This window comes from Barbus barbus, assembly GCF_936440315.1.
Source record: "Barbus barbus genome assembly, chromosome: 35".
Lineage (NCBI taxonomy): Eukaryota > Metazoa > Chordata > Actinopteri > Cypriniformes > Cyprinidae > Barbus > Barbus barbus.
Window position 1 is genome coordinate 312142 of NC_136763.1, and position 24593 is coordinate 336734.

At 43.3% G+C, this 24593-nt stretch overlaps 1 protein-coding gene across 1 annotated transcript in view; it reads right to left on the bottom strand.

Annotated features, from left to right (window-relative positions):
* Window positions 1–23017, bottom strand: part of LOC306855220 (interleukin-1 receptor accessory protein-like 1-B) — a gene marked incomplete at both ends in the record, with an annotated part of 267168 nt that extends 244151 nt beyond the window's left edge. The window contains one exon of the mRNA XM_079393738.1: window positions 22936–23017. Within this exon, the coding sequence (XP_079249864.1) occupies window positions 22936–23017 (82 nt within the window). The remainder of the gene's footprint in view (window positions 1–22935) is intronic.
* Window positions 23018–24593: the final 1576 nt, after the last annotated feature.

Sequence of the window (24593 nt, forward strand, 5' to 3'; positions counted from 1 at the left end):
GCGCAGCATGGCCCCACCCCCTTTTTTGCATTTCCCGGGGGCGGGATTTATGTAAATTTCAGGGTTTGTGATGTCACCAACCCGGGAATTAGCTCGTTGTAGTCCCTACCAGCCGTAACTGTAGGCATTAAACTGCCATAACTTTAAAAGATAATATCTCCGTGAAATAACAGCGTCGTAACTTTGCAGATATTGTTTATGCTCAAACAGCAACATTACACACTAACTAACATTAAAAAAATGAAATCACAATCAACAACCCCTTTAAAAAAACAATGTTAAACTGGTTCCAGCACAGATTCAGAGAAACGCTCAATCGTATCTGACAGGAACATGAGTGTGAGGAAACTTTCTCATCGTCTGACTCTGATTCACACGATCACAGGCAGCGAAACACACTGAACCACATTTTCATCCTAATTCTCTCTCTTACGGGTTTCCTTGGAAACAGGCTGCCATTTAACTGATGAGATCTGATGATTGTTCACACACACAAACACACACACACACACACACACACACGCACACAATGGTCACTTAATTAGAGAGGATGTTTAATTGTAGTTTGTCATTCGCAAGAGATCATTAATGAAGAAGTCAGTGTGTGTGTGTGTGTGTGTGTGTGTGTGTGTGTGTATGTGTGTGTGTGAGTGAGTGTTTGTGAGTATGTGTGTGAGTGTTTGTGAGTGCGTGTGTGTGAGTGTGTGTGTGTGAGTGTGTGTGTGTGTTTGTGAGTGTACCTGTTTTTCTATTCAGGTGGGGACTTATACCTGAATACACACAGACTCATGGGGACTTGTGTCACGGTGGGGACCTAATCTGAGGTCCCCACAAGGATAGCAAACCAGACGTGTGTGTGTCATATCATATGGGTGAGTGTGATATGAATAATAATATAATATAATAATAATATGATTTTGAATAATGTTGGGATCCAAACAACATTTTGCACTGCAAAATAAGTGAATAAATAAATACATTTTCATTCTTATTATTTTTGTCTAGTCTTCTAGTACAAATATTGAAAATAAAGATATATTTTCATTGGAAGAATTTTTCAGAAAACAAGACGTACTATCTCAAGTCATTTTGCATCTCCAGTAAATATATCGTAATTTAAGGATGTTTAGATACTTGTGCTGGAAAACAAGACAAAATTGTGAGAAAGAAAATAATTTTTTGGGCAAACATCTCCAAATATCATCTTTTAAGTTCCACAGGAGATATAGGGTGAGTAAACGATGACAGAATGATCATTTTAGGGTCTTTTTAATGTGGAGCTCAATCGATCAGGTGTTCTTTTTTTTTTTTTTTTCGTGACGTATTGTCAAGTATGGTGACCCATACTCGAAATTGGTGCTCTGCGTTTAACCCATCCAAGTGCACACACACAGCAGTGAGTAGTGAACAAATGCACACACACACACACACACACACACACACACCGTGAACACACACCCGGAGCAGTGGGCAGCCATGCTGCAGCGCCCGGGGAGCAGTTGGGGGTTCGGTGCCTTGCTCAAGGGCACCTCAGTCGTGGTATTGAGGGTGGAGAGAGCGCTGTGCATTCACTCCCCCCACCTACAATCCCTGCCGGCCGGGGCCGGGGACTCGAACCCGCAACCTTTCGATTACGAGTCCGACTCTCTAACCATTAGGCCACGACTTCTACCTCCAGAAAGACGAGAGGAGGTGAAGGACACATGAAAACACCTGCAGCATCTGAGCGTCTGGCTGATGTTTGAGACAGAATCATGCTGTAATCCTCCTCTTCTCGCTCAGATCAAAGGAACCGCTCAAATCGCTGCCGTCCTAAACACTTAAGCAAGCGCTAATCTATCCCACCGAGCGCAGATGCGTCTGGAGAACATCATAATCTCACGACCCACAAAGCCGTGCGGTCGGCTGCAGGACGGAGCAGTTAAAGTTGTAAATCATCTCGACGCTCACACACGCTAATCTAATCTAATCTAATCTAATCTAATCTAATCTAATCTAATCTAATCTATCGTAAAAGCAGCGCCACACAAACACACAATCCCGTGGCTTCGCTAGAGATCGTCTTACTATAGGCAGACGAGAGGGCAGTATTGCCAACTAATTTTCAGAGAAAGTTGCTAAAGGAAGGTGGATTTGTTGGTAAAAGTTGCTAAATGAGGTTATGCCGTCATTGCGTAATCACAATGCAAAATTGTGTCACATCAAATCGCAGCAAAAAACTATTTCGCACTGCAAAAAATTATTTTCTTCCTTAGTATTATGTCTTGTTTTCTGAAAATATTATCCAAATTGTGTAAAATATCAGACAATGGGGTAAGAAAAATAATCTTGTTTAAAAAGAGCAAAGAACATTTACATTACTCATTTACATTACATGATCTAAATTTATATAAATATAAATCTATCCTTGTGTTTGGAGGCATGGCACACTTGGTACTGCTTGAAGAGATTGCGGCGCGTGCTCGAAGGAGACAGCGCGTCTTTTGGTGGTGGTAGAGGAGAGACCCCCCCACATGATTGTAAAGCGCTTTGGGTGTACAGCTATACACAATAAAGCGCTATATAAATGCATCATTCATTCATTCATTCATTCATTTAGAGAGCGCACAGCAGCGCCAAGGGGGGCACTCGTGGGCCGTGGCCCCCCAAACGAGTTACTGTGCCTCCCCACTTTCCATCCTCTCCCCTCCTTGCTGAACGCAATCGATTTTGAAAGTGAAAGTACCGATAAAACAGCGCACATAAGAAAGCAATTGAACGCTTTAGCGAGCGTCAGCAACTGCACGCGATCACAGATTGCACGCTCTTCACGAATACACCCCCCCCCCCCACACACACACACAACGTGATTTGTGCCCCCCCCCCTAAAATTTAAATGCCCCCCGATGGAGGTGCCCTGGCGCCGGCTCTGGCGCACATATATGTTTGCTGAGAGTTACGAATGGCTGTTCAGTTGCTTTTAAATAACACATTTTTTCTGGCTTCCACCTCCGACAGCAAAACCTCACGTTCATTAACGTTAAAGTTATTTTTCTTTGTCTTTTGTTTCGATGCCATAATTGTCTTTCTCTAGACGAGTGCCGCTTTGCGGAAAGCCGCTTGTGTGGACGTGTATTATGCTAATCACTAACCTCGTGCACGCGGGCGCACTTTTAGAAGACTCCAGATTCACTAACAGAAGAACGAGTTTAAGAACAAGCTCATGTGCGTACGCACGTGTTGTGAATTAGGCGGAAAGTTTTCGTGAGAAGTTCAAATGTGCGTATAAATACGAAAAACGTACGCACTTATTAGTGAATGAGACCCAATGTCTTTTGTCTGCGGTTACATCCACCAATTCCAAAATCAAACCTGCACCCTTGAAACTGTCCCTTTAAATCTGTTGTGTGAACTGAACCAAAGCAAACTACTTTACTTGTTCATGTCGTACTCAAAAGTGTGTCTCGAATGCAAAACTCTCTCTTTTCCTCATGCAGCACAAATCGCACTGAAACAGGTACGTGTCTGGACTACGTTAACTAAAACACAAGAGAATCTTGAATCTTGAATCTTAAAACACGACCCTGATGTCTGTCAAAAACAGCTCATTTGACCAGGAACTTTGTTCTGCTGGTGGGAGAAAATACTGAAAATGTTATAATGTGAATTGACTGCTGTCCAAACAGAGCTACAGACACTCGTCTGATAAAACATAAACATTCTAATGAACATTATGAACATAATGCATGTCAGAGACAGTCAAACATACATTTACACGCTTCAGTACGGCTCAAACACAGAGAGAACGGGACAAACGCTCACAACCAAGAGTCTCTTCACACACAAGCTTGCAGATCACCTGTGCACAAGATCACCGGTTCTTCATCTGTGACCCTGGAGCACAAAAGCAGTCATAAGTAGCACAGGTATATTTGTAGCAATAGCAATATAATTTTGATCAATGGATCAAAATTATAACTTTTTCTTTTATGACAAAAATCATTAGGATATTAAGTAAAGATCATGTTTCATGAAGATATTTTGTAAATTTCCTACCGTAAATATATAAAAACTTCATTTTTGATTAGTAATATGCATTGCTAAGAACTTCATTTGAACAACTTTAAAGGAGATTTTCTCAATATTTAGATTTTTTTGCTCCCTCAGATTCCAGATTTTCAAATAGTTGTATCTCAGACAAATATTGTCCTATCCTAACAAACCATACATCAATGAAAAGATTATTTATTCTGCTTTCAGATTTGTATAAACCTCAATAAAAAAAAATAAAAACAAATTGACCCTTATGACTGGTTTTGTGCTTCAGGGTCATATATGTGTGTATGGCGTGACGGAAGAATTCCAATCAGTTGAAAGACCAGCGAAAGCGATCTGTCATGAGATGAAGGACACACGGGGAGGATATGCAGAATTTATCGATCTGTAGGTCCTGAGCGTTTGAAACAGCAGGGAAACAGAGGAGCATGATAAACATTCTGCACACAGGAGAGAGAAACACAGGGGATAAATCTGACAGAGATCCGGAGCCGTCCGGATAAATCACAGCGACTGAATTCTGAGACGCAATTACACACCAAACGAGCTCCACCAACAATGAGGCGAGGAGACGGATGGAGACGCCACAGCTGACCTAAAAACCTCTCTCCCGAGACGGGAAACGACAGGTTATTCTCTTTCATTAGAAACAGTCGTGACTAAATCAGCTGCTGAATGGAGCTTTCCCAGCATGCAGCGGGGCAGATCAGTGAGCGGCCACGAGTGATGCAGGAGAAAAGCCCAGCGCAGAGCTTTTCTTCTGCACGGAAGGAGACGTATGACTGCTGGAGAGGCGTCCAGGCGTCTAAAGACGACGTTCATTAAGGGAACAAGTGCACAGTGTTCCAGAGCACCAGACGGATGCCGTGTTTTCAAACCTTCATTTGTGTGAGTCGTTAAAGAGTTCTGAAATGAGCCTCCCGCTGAGAGTCTGACGGGAACCAGTGACACACACAATAACACACACACACACACACACACACACACAACAACAACACACACACACACACACACACAAAACAACAACACACACACACAAAACAACAACAACACACACACAAAACAACAACAACACACACACACACACACACACACACACACACATAACAAATCACACACACACACACACGTTTGTTTCTGTGAAAAGTGGGGACATCCCATAAGCGTAATGGTTTTTATACTGTACAAACTGTATTTTCTATTGCCCTACACCTAAATCTACCCCTCACAGGAAACTAAGCATTTCTACTTTCTCAAAAAACCTCACTCTGTATGATTTATAAGCTTTTGAAATATGGGGACATGGGGCAATGTCCTCATAAATCACCTTCTCCTTGTAATACCTGTTATACCTGTGTCATTATACAAATTTATGTCCTCATATGTCACAAAAACACACGCGTGCACACACACACACATACACACACACACACACAACAACAACAACAACACACACACACAAAACAACAACACACACACACACACACACACACACACAAAACAACAACACACACACACACACACACAAACAATAACACACACACACACACGTTTGTTTCTGTGAAATGTGGGGACTTTCCATCAACTTATAATACTAAACCTACCCCTTACAGAAAACCTGTTTGCATTCTTACACTTTCAGATAAACATAATTGACTATTTTTACTATCTCTGGAGCAGAGATTGAGGCTGGCTGAACGATAAACACAGGAGCTGATCGGAAGTCGTGGCCTAATGGTTAGAGAGTCGGACTCGTAATCCAAAGGTTGCGTGTTCGAGTCTCGGGCCGGCAGGGATTGTAGGTGGAGGGAGTGAATGTCCAGCACTCTCTCCACCCTCAATACCACGACTTGAGCAAGGCACCGAACCCCCAACTGCTCCCCGGGCGCCGCAGCATAAATGGCTGCCCACTGCTCCGGATGTGTGTTCACGGTGTGTGTGTGTGTTCACTGCTGTGTGTGTGCATGTTGGATGGGTTAAATGCAGAGCACGAATTCCGAGTATGGGTCACCATACTTGGCTGAATGTCACTTCACATTCATGTCCAAACTGTTGCTATAAAATTAGAAGCACACAATTCCCTAGAATATCATTATATTCTTAAACATTAAAAAAAGGGGAAAGGGAAGTGGTGTGTGGCCAAGTATGGTGACCCATACTCGGAATTTGTGCTCTGCATTTAAAACATCCAAGTTTACACACAGTAGTGTACACACACCCGGAGTAGTGGGAAGCCATTTATGCTGCACCGCCCGGGGAGCAGCTGGGGGGTCGGTGCCTTGCTCAAGGGTCTCACCTCAGTCGTGGTATTGAAGGTGGAGAGAGTGTTGGTTATTCACTCCCCTCACCTACAATCCCTGCCAGACCCGAGACTCGAACCCACAACCTTCTGGTTACAAGTCCAACTCTCTATCCATTAGGCCATGACTGCCCTATGATGATATAAACTCATGGAAATTACTAAAGTAGTCAAACCTGTTCATTAGAAGGGGGGGGTGGGGACTAAGAACCTCTCATTTTCTGTGTGCATGTGTGTATTTCTGCAGGCAAACAAAAAGAAAATCAAATGCTTTCCTTGTTGACAAATCCAGTTCAGCCACTTCACAGCGTCTAACAGGATGGGGGATAATTGGAATCAATGGTCGGGATTATGAGGACAAATCTCGTGTTTGATATGGCAGCAGAGCGAGCGAATGCGATCTGATCAATAGCAGCGTTTGTGTTGGATCAATGTTCACAGCAGCTCAAACTACAGGAGCTAAATGTGTAAGCGAGCCGCCGATGAGTCGATGGCGATCGGGCTGGATGCCGCTGAGAAGATCGATCCGCGGATAACCTGACCGGAGTGTGTGTGGAACGTCTGCTAACACACACTGATCTTCATGATTGTGTGTGTGTGTGCTGGCACTGTTGCTAGGGTGTTGCTAGGTAAGTTTCCTGAGTGTGTTGCACAACGATCTGAGAGGGTTTTTTTCTGTTTTCTGAACTGTTTATAAAAGCAAATTAGGTATTATCTCATTATATATATGCACTAATTTGCATGCATCTCCAGCACATAAATCTGAACATTGGATAAAGCCAGGTTCAAAATTCTTGATTTTGTTGTCATATTACAGATTTTTACAGAGGGGATTTTCTCTTTTGGGTTTCTCTTTTTATCAAGTCAAGTCAATATTATTTGTATAGCGCTTTTAACAATGCAAATTGTGTCAAAGCAGCTTTACATCGGCTTGATATAAAGCTGGATGGCTTTATATCACCTTTAAAGTATTTAGACGGGGAAATAGTTTGTCGAAATGGTGTCATTCTCCTCTGGCCAGACAAAATCAGCAGAATCAGATTGAAAGTGAAAGGTGAAAGTGAAGTGACATACGACCAAGTATGGTGAGCCATACTCGGAATTTATCCCATCCAAAGTGCACACACACAGCAGTGAACACACTGTAAACACACACCCGGAGCAGTGGGCAGCCATTTATGCTGCGGCGCCCGGGGAGCAGTTGGGGGTTCGGTGCCGTGCTCAAGGGCACCTCAGTCATGGTACTGAGAGTGGAGAGAGCGCTGTGCATTCACTCCCCCCCCCACCTTGAACCTTTTGATTACGAGTCCGACTCTCTAACCATTAGGCCTTTGCAGATTGTGCAAAGGACTCATCTGGTTCCAGTGGTCTTGTCCCGATGGCCGTCTTCACTGGGCATCAGTCTCTGCGGCTCATCTAGGTTTCCTGGCTGTAGAGGTCATCTCGAGGTGCTGATCCACCATCTAATCTGGATACAGTCTGGATCTAGGTGGCTACGGTGACTTCGGAATAAGAAATATACAGACTAATATTAGCGTAGATGCCATTCTTCTAACAATGTAACAAGTACATCAGGTGTTTTGGGAAGTGTTCCCAGTTCCAGTTGACCTAATTAAAGCAGCCTAACAATCCTTTAACGGATTTGAATTATAGAAATGCGATAGTGTATTATGTGTAAACTAGGTTAAAGAGATGTGTCTTTAATCTAGATTTAAACTGACAGAGTGTGTCTACTTCCCGAACAGTATTAGGTAGATTGTTCCAGAGTTTCGGCGCTAAATAGGAAAACGATCTCCCGCCCGCAGTTGATTTTGATATTCTAGGTATTATCATATGGCCAGAGTTTTGAGATCGCAGCGGATATGAAGGACTATAATGCGATAAGAGCTCACTGAAATACTGAGGTGCCAAACCATTCAGGGCTTTATAGGTAATTGGCAAGATTTTAAAATGTATACTGTCACGAATCCTGGCCATGCTCTTCCGTTAACTCGCCACCAGATGTCACTCACTCACCACATGGACTCTTACACCACACAGCACACTGGACTACATTTCCCACAATACATTGCACTGACGATACACACAGCTGTTGTCACTGATTACACAGCTGATTTCACTGATCACCCTAATCACACACACTATTTAAGCTATGGACTTCCTCAGCATCAGGGCCGAGTAATGTATAGCACTTATCACTCTCCCAGGGATAGCTACTTTACGGAGCCTTAGTGATAGTCTTAGTCTTGCCTTGTTTTTCTTGTCGTGTCTGACCCTGCCCGTGTTTCCTGGATTTACACTTCATCTCTGCCGTTTGGACTCTGTTCGCTCCCCGTTTGGATTATTGCTCTCGTTTCTGGATTATCTCTCTGCCTTGCCCCTTTGGATACTGTTCGCCGATCGTCGACCCCACGCTTGCTCCACGGATTGCCGTGTCTTGCCCTTGCCATACCTGTTTGCCACTGTCTGACCCTGCCTGTTTTCTGACCATGTTTTATAATAAAGCTTTGCATATGGATTCTCACGTCTCGTCAGCCCCGTAACAGATTACTCGGCCCAACAAGGATCCAGCAGCTATTCAGAGGAACATTGGCCAGGTATGGACATTGCATGGATGCTTTTAACCCTCGAGCAGGGTTCGCGACCGCTCAAAGTTTATGTACAAGAGTACTTAGACCTCGCCTATTTTTCTGATCTGCCGGACTAAGCACTTATAGACTTTTTTTGTGAGGGCATTAATCAGCCGCTCAAGTCACAATTAACCCTTGAAGGTCCCCGATCGTCACTAGGCGATTTCGTGGATTATGCTTTGCTGTGTGTGGGCTCTCCGTTCGCTGTGGGTGTCGCGGAGGAACGCGACACCGCACTCACTCGCGAAATGGTGGCAACAACAACACCCCTTCGTGTCATCGCTGTCAAGCCAGAGTCTGCTCACGTCACGCCGCTCCAGCCAGAGTCTGCTCACGTCACGCCGCTCCAGCCAGAGTCTGCTCACGTCACGCCGCTCCAGCCAGAGTCTGCTCACGTCACGCCGCTCCAGCCAGAGTCTGCTCACGTCTCCGCCGAATTGCCAGAGTTTGTCACACCAAGAGATTTAAGGTCAGTCCTTCGAGTTCCCTGTCTGGTTTCCAGCATAAGGGACCCACCACTGATATCGGTGTGCGAGCAGCTGGCATTCCCAGGGCCTCAACCCTGGCTGTTACAGAGACTGTTCCCCTGACCTCAGTGCTTCCCGTTATGGCGGTTGCCATTTTGAGTGTGTGGGCTACACACTGTGCTCCTGAGGCCTCTTCAGTCCACGAGTCTGCCCCAGAACCTCCAGAGGAGGCGGCGTCCACTGCAGAACCACCAGAGGTGGCAGCTTCCGCTGCAGAACCTCCCAATGTGGTGGCGCCCACTCATGAACTCACTGTCTGCCTTGTCACGGAGGTCGTTCCTGAACTCCCGGTCTGCCCTGTCACAGCCATGGAGGCCGTTCCTGAACTCACTGTCTACCCCGTCACGGCCACGGAGGCCGTTCCTGAACTCACTGTCTGTCCTGTCACGGCCAAAGAGGCCGTCCGTGAGCTCACGCCCTGTTCTGTCACGGCCAAAGAGGCCGCCTGTGAGCTCTCGCCCTGTCCTGTCACGGCCAAAGAGGCCGTCTGTGAGCTCTCGCCCTGTCCTGTCACGGCTAAAGAGGCCGTCTGTGAATCCTCGTCCTGCCCTGCCACGCCCCCTGAGATCATGAAGGCTCTCCCTGTATTGTCTGTCTCTGCTCTCCCTGTGTTGTCTGTCTCTGTTTTCCCCAGATCTCAGACTCTGCCGTGGCTTCTTGCCCAGTCTGCTTCCTGGCTAGGGTTTTCTGCTCAGGTCTGGTGGTCGTCTGCCCCGCCGTGGTGGTCTTCTGCTCGGGCCCGGTGGTCTTCTGCCCTGCCGTGGTGGTCCTCTGCTCCGGTCTGGTGGTCATCTGCTCCGCCCTGGTGGGCTCTGGTCTCGCCTGCTTCGCCCTGGTGGGCTCCGGTCCCATCTACTTCGCCCTGGTGGGCTCCCGTGCCGTCTGCTCCGCCCTGGTGGGCCTCTGCTCTGTCGGTCCTGACCTGGCCTCTGGCTCCGCCCTGGTTTCCTGCTCTGCCGGTTCTGCCTCAGTCCCCGGTCTTCCCACTTCCTCACGGACCTGGCCCTCCGTCCCTCCCCCTGTTCCGCCTCCGCTCCACCGCCCTCCTGGACTATATAGGAGCGTCTGGAAGCCGGGGGGGGGGGGGCGGCTATGTTACGAATCCTGGCCATGCACTTCCGCTCACCACATGGACTTTCACACTACACAGCACATTGGACTCCATTTCCCATCATGCATTGCACTGACGACACACAGCTGGCACCAATCTCTCATTACCCTGATTGCACTGCCCATCTCACAATCACCATCACACACACCATATAAGCCTGGGACTTGCTCTTGCTCGCTGCCGAGTATTGTTAGCGTTTATCACTCACCTAGCGATAGCTACTCTACGGAGCCCTAGTCGTAGTCTTGCCTAGCCTGTTTACCTGTGTTTTTATACCTGCCTTTGTTTCCTGGATTTACCCCTTTGCCTTGCCGTTTGGACTGAGTTCGCTTCCCGTTTGGATTATTGCTTTCATTTCTGGATTATCTCTCTGCCTTGCCCCTTTGGATACTGTTCGCCGATCGTCGACCCACGGATTGCTCTGTCTTGCCTCTGCCATACCTGTTTGCTGTCTCCCGACCCTGCCTGTATGACCATGTTTTATAATAAAGCTTTGCACATGGATCCGCACGTCTCACATCTCGTCAGCCCCGCAACATATACAATGTTTAATAGGGAGTCAGTGCAGTGTTGACAGAACCGGGCTAATGTGGTCATACTTCCTGGTTCTAGTAAGAACTCTAACTGCTGCATTTTGAACCAGCTGAAGCTTGTTTATTAAACATGCAGAGCAACCACCCAATAAAGCATTACAATAATCTAGCCTCGAGGTCATGAATGCATGAATTAATGTTTCTGAATTTGATATTGAGAGCATAGGTCGTAATTTAGATTTTTTTTTTTTTTTTTTTTTTTTTTTTAAGATGGAAAAATGCAGTTTTACATGCTAGAAACATGTTTTTCGAAGGAAAGCTTGCTATCAAAAAGTAACTGATGACGAAGAATTTACAGAGCAGCCATCAAGTATTAGACAGTGATCTAGGTTAATACATGCAAACGTTTTTGGTCCAACAATAATTAACACCTCTGTTTTTTCAGAATTTAGCAGTAAGAAATTGCTAGTCATCCAGCTTTTGATTTCAACTATACATTCCGTTAGTTTTGCAAATTGGTAAGTTTCATCAGGTCGCAATGAAATATAGAGCTGGGTATCATCAGCATAACAATGAAAACTAACACCATGTTTCCTAATGATATCTCCTAAGGGTAACATGTAAAGCGTGAAAAGTAAGGGCCAAGCACTGAGCCTTGAGGTACTCCATACTGCACTTGTGATTGGTATGATACCTATTCATTTACTGCCACAAATTGATGGCAGTCAGATAAGTATGATTCGAACCATGCCAGTGCACTTCCTCTAATGCCAACATAATTTTCTAGTCTATTTAAAAGAATGTTGTGGTCGATAGTGTCAACCGCGCGCTAAGATCCAGTAGCACTAATAGAGCGATACAACCACGATCAGATGATAAAAGCAGGTCGCTTGTAACTCTAATGAGAGCAGTCTCGGTACTATGGGATGGTCTAAATCCTGACTGGAAATCCTTGCATATATAATTTTTCTCTAAGAAGGAACATAGTTGTGATGATACTACCTTTTCTAATATCTTTGACAGAAAAGGGAGATTCGAGATCGGTCTGTAATTAATTAATTATTTGTGGTCAAGTTGTGATTTTTTAATGAGAGGCTTAATAACAGCCAGTTTGAAGGTTTTTGGGACATATCCTAATGGCAATGATGAGTTACTAATATTCAGAAGAGGATCTATTACTTCTGGAAGCACCTCCTTTAGGAGCTTAGATGGAACAGGGTCTAAAATACAGGTTGTTGGTTTAGATGATTTAACAAGTTTATACAATTCTTCATTTCCAATAGAAGAGAATGAGTGGAATTGTTCCTCAGGGGATCTATAGTGCACTATCTGATGCGATACTGTGACTGACAGCTGCATGGTTACAATTGTATCTCTAATAGTCTCGATCTTGGAAGTAAAGTAGTTCATAAAGTCATTACTGCTGTGCTGCTGGGTAATGTCTGTACCTGCTGATTTATATTTTTTGTTAATTTAGCCATTTTATTAAATAAATACTTGGGGTCGTGTTTGTTTTCTTCTAAAAGAGACGTAAAGTAAGCAGTTTTTACTTTAAAGTAAAGTAAAAACTTTTTTTAAAGTAAGCAGTTGGCAGTTTTTAATGTTTTTCTGTAGGATGGGGTACTTTCCCGCCAAGCAATACAAAATACCTCTAATTTTGTTTTTCTCCTGCTGCGCTCCATTTTCCGGGCTGCTCTCTTTAGGGCCCGAGTGTGCTCATTATACCACGGTGTTGGACTCTTTTCTTTAATCTTCCTTAAGCGTAAAGGAGCAACCGTATCTAAAGTGCTAGAAAAGTGAGAGTCAATAGTTTCTGTTACATCATCAAGTTGTTCTGAGCTATTGGATATGCTGAGGAATTGAGATAAGTCAGGAAGATTATTTATATAGCAGTCTTTTGTGGTAGAAGTGATGATTCTACCATATTTGTAACAAGGAGTTGGCTTTACAGCTTTAGCTATATGGAATATACACGGAACTAGATAATGATCTGAGATATCATCGCTCTGCTGCAATATTTCAATGCCAATGACTTTCGACATCAATTCCATATGACAGTATTAAATCTAGAGTATGATTTCGACATTGAGTAGGTCCTGAAACGTGTTGTTTAACACCAATGGAGTTTAGAATGTCTATAAATGCTGATCCCAACAAATCTCTTTCATTATCAACGTGGATATTAAAATCACCAGCAATTAGGACCTTATCTAGGGTGGTGATGGCGCAGTGGATAAGACACATGCCTTTGGTGTGAGAGACCCGGGTTCGAATCCACTGTGAGACACCAATGTGTCCCTGAGCAAGACACTTAACCCCTAGTTGCTCCAGAGGCGTGCGACCTCTGACATATATAGCAATTGTAAGTCGCTTTGGATAAAAGCGTCAGCTAAATGTAAAATGTAAAATCTGCAGCCAGCACTGCCTCAGATAGAAAATCAGCTAATTCTTTAATAAAGTCTGTATGGTGCCCTGGTGGCCTGTATACAGTAGCCAGTACAAACATCACGGGGGATTTATCATTAACACTTGTTTCTTTGGATAAAGTTATATGAAGCACCATTACTTCGAACGAATTATACTTGAAACCCAACCTCTGAGAAATACAGAAAATATTGCTATAAATGGTGTGGTATTATTTATATAATAAATAATAATATATAAGCCTAATGGATAGAGAGTTGGACTTGTAACCCGAAGGTCGTGGGTTCGAGTCTCAGGTCCGGCAGGGATTGTAGGTGGTGGAGTGAATAACCAACACTCTCTCCACCCTCAATACCACCACTGAGGTGAGACCCTTGAGCAAGGCATCGAACCCTCAACTGCTCCCCGGGCGCCGCACCATTGGCTGCCAACTGCTCCGGGTGTATGTTCACTACTGTGTGTAGACTTGGATGGGTTAAATGCAGAGCACAAATTCCGAGTATGGGTCACCATACTTGGCCACACACCACTTCCCCTTCCCTTAATTTTTGGCAACACCTCCCCCTTTACCTTTTGGACGCGGTTCATGTTTGTAACTGTAATCTTGGGGGGTAGACTCGTGTAAAGTAATGTAGTCATCTGGTTTTAGCCAGGTTTCTGTCAAAAAAAGCACATCTAGTTTATGATCAGTGATCATTTAATTTACAAAAAGTGCTTTTGTAGAAAGGGATCTAATATTCAATAAGCCAAACTTTATCATTTGTTTATCTGTATTATATCTGTTTTTTTATTTGTTGAACATCAATTAAAGTGTTACTCTTACTTTGGTTTGGATGTTTTCTGTATTTTCTAGTTCGGGGAACAGACACAGTCTCTATAGTGTGATATCTAGGTGAAAGAGTCTCTATGTGCTGAGAATTAACAGACTTCTGTGACGTGAGGCGGCTAGCAGACGGTCGGTTTAGCCAGTCTGTCTGCTTCCTGACCTGGGCCCCAGTTAGTCAAGTACAAACTCTAAGACTATGTGCCATATTTCAAGAGAGAAGAGCGGCACCACCCCAAGAGGGATGAAGACCATCTCTTTTCAACAGGTCAGTTCTGCCCCAAAAATTCTTCCAATTGTCTATGAAACCTATGTTATTCTGCGGGCACCACTTAGTCATCCAGCCATTGAGTGACAACAGTCTGCTATGAATCTCTTATCTCCCCGGTAAGCAGGGAGGGGGCCAGAGCATATTACAGTGTCTGACATCGTACTTGCAAGTTCACACACCTCTTTAACATTATATTTAGTGATCTCTGACTGGCGAAGTCAAACATCATTAGCGCCGACGTGAATAACAATCTTACTGAATTTACGTGTAGCATTAGCCAGCACTTTTAAATTTGCCAAGATGTCAGGTGCTCTGGCTACCGGTAAACATTGGACTATGGTGGCTGGTGTCTCTATTTTCACGTTCCGTACAATAGAATCGCCAATAACTAGAACACTTTCATCAGGTTTCTCAGTGGGTGTGTCACTGAGTGGGGAGAACCTGTTTCATGCTTTGATCGGAACGGAAGAGTGGTGTTTTGACCCGTGACTAGGCTGCCTCACAATCACCCAGTCGCCCTGCTGCACGGGCTCAACCAGAACCGAACAATGTACAGGACTCCCTGAGCTAGTCGCATCCAAAGCAGTATCTACAGCCCTCACATTCTTACTGTCCTCAACTAAAGTTTGGATGCGTGTCTCTAATTCTGAAATCTTCTCTGTCAGCCTAACTATTTCCCTGCATTTATCACATGTGAATCCCTCGTCGCCAACAGAGAGAGATAAACTGTACATGTGGCAAACAACAAGAGGAGTAGAATCCACTACTCACCGTGAATTGAAGAATGATTCGCTTACCACTGTTGTTCAATGAACTCGTGAAAAACGGAGCGAGAAAAAAAACAAAAACAACAATAGGCGCAAATAGAAACACGAATGGAACCGCGAGTGACAAGCTAACCGGTTAACGAATGCTAACGCACTGCACTCGCGGTTTTAAAAAGTGAACAATCAAATTAGTTTGATAGATAATACCAGAAATATGGTGGGAATTAAGTTAGATATTATCACTTTAAACAGCAGAGAGTGAAAGTAAGATAGAGATTCAACAGAAAAGCGAAGCTACACGGAGCTACAATCGCAAACCTCTCAGCAGCACGACAGACAGAAGCAATCGATCAGCAATCGATCATAGGGGTATTAATCCATAAGAAAATACTGTTAACGGACAGAAAACAAACACATTTTCACCAAGTTTTTAGGAGTAAAATGTTGTATAAATCAGTGTGAATGATATATGAACAAACCTTCGGAATGTTTTTGAAAACCCCAAAATTTACCAATGTATGAAAAACAATGTTTTTGCCCTTAATATTTTGTCTTAATGTAGAGCGTATCGTTTTGGAATTGTTGATTTAATACAAAATCTAGGGCGGCACAATTATTCAAATTGCCATATGAACTAGTTTTAGCTGCAAAGCACTTTATATGACAAGAAATAATTTTTTTTATAGAAAATAAGTTCATATTTATTCAACTGTTAGGGGTTTTATGAACTATTTTACAAACGTTTTCCCCGTCTAAATACTGTAAAGCTGATATAAAGCCACCCAGCTTTATATCAAGCCGATGTAAAGCTGCTTTGATACAATTTGCATTGTTAAAAGCGCTATACAAATAATATTGACTTTACTTGACATGAATGAATTTGATTACTATTTTGGATGACAAATTTATATTAAATAATAAAACTAAATCATAGATTCTAAAAATTTACAGAGAATTAAAAAAAGGTTCATAAGGCCTATTATTGTTAAAATAATTAAATAATATAATAAATTGTCAAAGTTTTATTAATTCAATTGATTAGACAATGACTAAGCCATTAAAATGGAACCCAGAAAACTAAAACAAAACATTATAAAAAATAAAACGTAACTACCCTACACCGCTCATCTTATCTACATATGTTTGTGAGGAAAACAAAACCCCGGTTCTGACCGTTCTCATCGTCCATTACTGAAGTCAAGTGTTTGGAGCGAGTACAATCACTGGAAGCTCGCACTGAAAGCTGTTGTGGATTTTCTACAATTACGTGTGTAGAGAAGCAGTAATGGCTCCTCAAAATCTGAATCCTTCACTGCCTAAAGCTCATTAGCAACAGCACATTTAATCTGCAGAATTGGCCACAATCTCTCTGAACACATTCAGGAGCGTTTATTTGTGTTTCAGAGTGATTCGCTCGTCTGCCGTCTGAAGGAAAACACGCAACAGATCAGGAGCGCCAGCCTCTCGTTTGTAAAACTGAAGACGGATCAATGCAGCTGTAATAATCCACTCATACGTGACGCACACGAGAGCAGACGATCACCACACACTCCATGACATTCTCATAATCAAACACGTGCTGAAGAGCCCATTAGCCAATAATGGACAAACACAATTAACATCAGCACAATTATATTCCCTGACAGCCTGGAGGTCCCACACACGCGTCTGCCTCTACTGAAGGCCACAGACCAGGCATGATGTGTGATTAACGGTCATTACGCTGCAGAAATTAAACTGTGTCACGACAAATATGAAGAGAGATGAATTACCTTCAGCTGCTGATAATCAAACACTACCAAAAACACCACACGTCCACAAATCATACAGATGATACAGATACAGAATTGCTGCATTAAAGGCTTTATTTGCAACAGGACATTATAAAAACAAGAAAGAAAACAATAATGCAAGGAAAAAAAACAAGAAAGAAAACAAGAATGCAAGAAAAAAAAAACAATATATCTGTCATTTACTATGTGAATATACAAACCCACAGAAGAATAAAAATATAAATAGTTAAAGTAATCTTCTAATCTGCCCGGTCTTCTGCATTTGGCCACATGTTCTCATCCACATCACACCTGATATGCCTTATCCACCCCTGCAGTGTTCAGCTGTGATGTCTTGGCATGCAGCATCCATTGAATCCAGGAGGGACATTTGGTCAAAAACCTTCCATCTCCAGGCTGAGAAAAACTCCTCAATGAGGTTGAGGAAAGTGGAGTAAGGGCCAATGACTACCAGACTGACTGACCAAATGACAGATTAGGGGGAGTGTTCAGGACACAAAAACAGTTTTGCACAATGAATAAATAAATATTCGGACTGTAACTGGCATGTGGTCAGCGTCTGATGCATCCAAACATTCCTGACAGCGGAGAGCAGACGCTCATGTGTTTCACTCCTCCGCTGTAGACTCATTCCTGTATCGATCATAAGACTCTTCCAACCACAACCTTCCAGCTCTCGCCCACCGTCTCACCAAATCGTCAAATCATCTACTAAGTAACATGAGCCGTGATTCCCTGTCGAAGACTCCAGAAAGAAGAAAGCAATTTATCGGTGCAGTCAGCGAAAGAAAAGCCAGAAACAGGATTCGGTCTTCAGCAATTTTCTTTGCGTATGCAGCCTTTCTGACGCTGACACACACACAAAAAAACGCAAAATTGTGTGTCTATTTTCAGACATTAGTTGACACTTCATGCAGAATTGTGCTGGAATGATGCATTATGGATGTTTAATGCTGCTGCTCTCGCTGCTGGAGTTCCAGATGCATCAAATCAAAACCGTCATGATGATTTAGAAAACTGAAGAGAAACGCATCACTTTCAGAGTGATGAAGATGACAAGCATCACCAGTCAGTTTAACACTAACTAGCTGTTATACTGACCAGACTAACTGACCCACAAGACCATAAATCGCCACACATCAACCTCTGCACTATAAAACAACCGTCTGTCCGTCTGAGCAGCGAAACAGGTCGAGTGTCATTTAGATAACAAATGAAATCAACAGGACATCAGAAACACACACTCACACACACACACACACATGCGCACGCACACACTCTCACACACACACTCACTGCAGTGTGTATCGGTGCTGTGCATCCCATGAACAGCCATCAATAAAGCGACTGGTGGGGAATTGAAGGAATTGACCCAAGGGGGAAATCTAATTATAAATTAATTTGCGGAATAGATTCCAGCTTTGAAAACCTGTGCTCACAAATTTTATTTGTTCCAATCGTGTCACCATATGCTCGTATCTCCCGCGGCTCACGGCGAAGACAGACGGCTTCATATCTTCCAGGAACGGGACCAAAGCATCTGAGCATCTCATCGCTTTAACTAACGAGCGAATTTGACATCTTTAACAAAACGTCACGTTTCTCTCTTTGTTCCATTGACAGATCATGTCCGCCCGTCACTGTATTTAACAGCCTTGTTTGAAACAATCCCTGTCTCATCTTATTAGCGGCTCTTTGTTCATTAGTATGTGTGTGTTTGTGTGAGCAGAACAGACTCCTGACCTGAATGGAAACTGATATATTGATCCTGACACCGTTTACTACAGTAAAATCTGTCTAATGTTGAAGTATATCCTAACCACTCCTGAAGTGTCTCAATCCATCAGAGATCAGGAGAGAAGAAATGAGACAGTGATAAAACAAACACACAGTTTCTGAGCCAATCAGCTGAGCCATACATGTCATGTGACTAATGAAACAGCAATACATCGTTACAGACTCATATGCCGCTTATGAATATCAGAATGCAGAGCACTATAACGCCACACAAACGAGTGTTAGCGGTGGACTATAGTGCTCGAGGCTCTCTAGGTCAAAGAGAAATCACCAGCACTTGGTCTTATTCAAGTATTAGCTACAATCATCAGAGGATCAATGAAGCAGGTCGCGGCTGAGAGATGATCGTTATGAGAGGCGCGTGAATCACATCTCACTCTATTGATACAATCCATCTGAGAATCACACTGATGAAGACGAGCAGACTAATGACTGCAGATCCACGCCAGTCCGATGATATCAGCGCTGACCGCTTTGTCACAAACCATCATAAACAAACGTTACTGCGCATGCACACCTTTGTGGCCCAAACTTAAACCTCCGGTAGACTTCTGCAAAGAATCAATAACAACAGCAAAGTCCATCTAGAGTAGATTATTTCTGATAGCAAACATATTTTGTTTGTTGAGTAAATCAGACGGACTTATTGAAAATGCTAATTCATTCTCTGCCAGCAAGAGGCACCTTTGGAGTGGCAGAGATAGAGGTTTGTACACAAAGCAAAGCTCTGCTCACAAATGCTTCTCTACCAGACATTACCATAGACTGTAAAAAAAATGGACGACGCGTCTCCGCTTCCTTCCACTATAGAAAAGTGAAGCGAATACATCTCAGTATGGCCGTAGAGTCCCAATCAACCATAACGACACACCCCGTTTTATAGCATCAAATTACTAGCTAAAATCAAACTTATCACAAAAACGAACAATTGAACATATATCAGCGTGATAACAACTATCTTAAATGACCAAAACCATATTTCGGAAAATTGTATTGGAACTTTTTTTTTTTTTTAATTGTATTACGTTACTTTTGCATTACTTTTTCTCATCTGGGCTGGGCTTGCTTGTTTGGTTTTCATATAAAAAGCTTTAATATAAGTTTAATCTAAAAATTTCATACATGAAATGAATACGCCTCAGGCTGAAGGAGATGTAAATTCACATCAGTACAGTAGAGGCACAGCTCAAACAAACCTTTCAACTGCGGCTGTTCTGGATCACATGAAGAACAGGAGAAGAAAGTTCAACACTCTTCAGCAATAAAAATGGAACTTTTGGTCTTTTATATGTGCTACACAAGGGTGTTTTCTTCTGAAAAAGCATAATGGTGTTCACTCAGGTGTTTCATTAACATCAGCGCTCTGAACATCTCTCACTAATGCTGAGCTGGTCAAAGAACATGCAAAGCACATGTATTTTAATAGACGTGAAATCTGTGCAAATATGAAGAGTTGTGCGTTTGCTCCATGAAAACACGTGTAAGCTGAAAACAAATCAGTGTTTCTGCTGATAGAATGAAAACAATCACAGTGATGTGATGTGATCACTTGTTGGGGAAGTTGAGGCTTAATGGTTGGAGAGTCGGACTTGTAATCCAAAGGTTGTGAGTTCGAGTCTCAGGCTGGCAGGAATTGTCGGTGGGGGGAGTGAATGTACAGCACTCTCTCCGCCCTCAATACCACGACTGAGGTAGGCACAGAACCCCCAACTGCTCCCCGGGCACCGCAGCATTGGCTGCCCACTGCTCCGGGTGTGTGCTCACGGTGTGTGTGTGTGTGCACTTTGGATGGGTTAAATGCAGAGCACAAATTCTGAGTATGGGTCACCATGCTCAAATAGCACATTCACATTCAATGCTCTCTTTCTCTCTTTGCACTGTTTGGTTTACGGACCTTATGGATAAATAATCCTTCACTTCACAGTTCAATCAATATCCTTCTGTTGACCGAACTACTAAATGACCTGAAGTGAAGAGAGTTAGCTAGTAGACGAGAGCTGATTTTAGTGACAAATTCATGAATGCATCATTTACTTTACCCAAACTGAATATTTAAATGAGGACAAGACAGAATTTAAGTCATTATTACTGTAATATTCTTTCTGTAAAGCTGCTGAAATAATGTCTATTGTGAACTAGAGCACTATTTAAATAAACTGACATGCATTTATTTATTACATAAGCACACGCTCTATAATCGTCCTGTACATTAACCCTTACATACAATTTTGTTCATAAGTTTACACCCCTTACAGTATCTGAAATATGTTAATTTAAAAAATAAAAATAAACAAATATTAGAAGATGTTTTACAGATGTTTCCCAGAAGACAAAATAAGAACAGTATGTGTAACGCATATGATGCTCAACAGTCACAGAAACTCGATTCTCCAGGCGTGGCATACGGGTCGATTTATACCTGACCTTTAGCTCTAAAGATAAGAGGATGTAAATACCATTAAAAGGTCACATCCTGACCCGAGCGTCTCTGTGCTTTTACCATCCAGCAGCCGTTTGTCTGGAGTGAAGTCACGTGACCAGACGGATCTCCCATCAGGCCGTGTTTGTTGTTCCTCAGGGATCTTATTCATCATGTTCTCCTGCGATTCCACCTTCAGTGTGTTCCCAGTGAGATGAGTGCAATACGCCTGCCGTCACACCCCACTGCTGCAGATTAGTCGTGATCACAGCAGAGACGATCCCACAGACACCAGAGCCATCTGGACCTCAGCGGGACAACACACTAATACACACACACACACACACACACACACACACACTAATACATACATCCCTACACACACACACACACACACACACACTAATACATACATCCCTACACACACACACACACACACACTCTCTCTCTCACACACAAACACACAGACTCACACACACACACACACACACACACACACACACACACACACACACACTCTCTCTCTCACACACAAACACACAGACTCACACACACACACACACACACACACACACACACACACACACACACTAATACATACATCCCTACACACACACACACACACACACACACTAATACATACATCCCTACACACACACACAAACACTCTCTCTCTCACACACAAACACACAGACTCACACACACACACACTCTCTCTCACACACAGACACACACTCTCTCACACACAGACACACACACACACACACACACTCATACATACATCCCTACACACACACACACACATTTACTCAGTCTCTAATTGCACACATTCCCCAGACTTATACTGTTTTTGGGTACATCCAATTATAAACACTAAATCATAACCTTAACACTCATTTTAGATTATAACTTTCCTTCTAAAGGTAACAGGACATTTATAAACAGAAAAATCACTAAACTAAACAGCACTAAACTTTGGACTAAAGCCAGTTTATTGGGTACATTTTTGTTTATTAAGGTACATTTCCATGTTGTCTGCATAATATAAAGAATCAAACTCAATGGACATAAATATGACTTCACCAACCCTGACCAACACAGCAACATTAAAATACATCAGTACAGAGTATTATTAGAGCAACAACTAATGCAAACATTGAATCTGTCATGTAGTTCATCTGTCTGAAGGCCACAGATGTGAATGAGTTCAGGACACACACACACACACACACACTTCAACAGCCTGATGCCTTGAGAAAACCACCAGAAGAGTATCCTGAACACAGAACCCAAGAGCTTCAGCAGAACTAACACACTGATCTGAAGAAGAAAAACTCAAAAACACTTCCAACCAGAAACACTTGAAAGAAGCTGCAAAGAACCAGTGAAGAAGATTTACTTCTGTCTCCAGAATCACAAACTAGAACGAGTCTCCAGTCAAACGATCTGATCCGGCAAGCAGACTAGCAGCGAGGAGCATCATGAGGAATGTGAGGCATTTCTTACCTGAGCCGCGCTTGGACACTACTTTCAGACTTCTGATGACTGTGGCATACAGCAGGATCTGCAGAGGAACCCGTGATCTCATGTTCATCGCGTGAGTCTCCTGCAGAGACACAGAAACACACGAGCGTCACACTCGTCTGTCTGATCCAGCGCTCTTCATCACGCCACACACACACGCACACACTCACATACACACACTCACTCACACACACACACACCAGACGTCCATCTCTATGTCCACAACAGATTTGTTCAAGAATTCCCACAGAAACCCAGCACCTGCCAAAAGTGAAGCCACAGATCTCTGATTTCCTGTTCAATATTTCCAGCCAGAACACATTGTATGCTGCAAACATCTACAGACGTGCCCTGAAATGACATCCACGTGCCAACAGGACACCCTCATGAAGATAAATGATGAAAAAGCAATGAGACAGTAACATGTATGAAAGAACAGATGGCTGTCATTACACTAGAGAGATTTGTGTGTGTGTGTATTTATATATATATATATATACACATACTGTATTTATATATACACCCTCATATATACAGCGGGAGGGGGGGGGGGGGTTATTTGATCCCCTGCTGATTTTGTAAGTTTGCTCACTGACAAAGAAATGATCAGTCTATAATTTTAATGGTAGGTTTATTTTAACAGTGAGAGACAGAATAACAACAAAGAAATCCAGGTAAACACATTTCAAAAAAGTTATTAATTGATTTCATTTTAATGAGTCAATAAAGTATTTGATCCCCTATCAATCAGCAAGACTTCTGGTCCCCAGGTGTCTTTTATACAGGTAAGGAGCTGAGATTAGGAGCACTCTCTTAAAGGGAGTCTCAGCTTGTCACCTGTATAAAAGACACCTGTCCACAGAAGCATTCAATCAATCAGATTCCAAACTCTCCACCATGGCCAAGACCAAAGAGCTGTCCAAGGATGTCAAGGACAAGATTGTAGACCTACACAAGGCTGGAATGGGCTACAAGACCATCGCCAAGCAGCTTGGTGAGAAGGTGACAACAGCTGGTGTGATTATTCGTAAATGGAAGAAACACAAAATAACTGTCAATCTCCCTCGGTCTGGGGCTCCATGCAAGATCTCACCTCGTGCAGTTTCAATGATCACGTTGAGGAATCAGCCCAGAACTACACGGGAGGATCTTGTCATTGATCTCAAGGCAGCTGGGACCATAGTCACCAAGAAAACAATTGGTAACACACTATGCCGTGAAGGACTAAAATCAAGGTCCCCCTGCTCAAGAAAGCACATGTACAGGCCCGTCTGAAATTTGCCAATGATTCAGAGGAGAACTGGGTGAAAGTATTGTGGACAGATGAGACCAAAATCCAGCTCTTTGGTATCAACTCAACTCGCCGTGTTTGGAGGAGGAGGAATGCTGCCTATGACCCCAAGAACACCATCCCCACCGTCAAACATGGAGGTGGAAACATTATGCTTTGGGGGTGTGTTCTTCTAAGGGGACAGGACAACTGCACCGCATCAAAGGGACGATGGACGGGGCCATGTGTCGCGGTCCTACTACGATTCGAACCGCGGTCTCCGGCGTGGGAGGCGGGCGCTCTAACGAGGAGGCTAAAGGCCACGGCCTCTAGCGTCAGTCGCTAGAGCGCCACTTGAGATCGGGGAGTG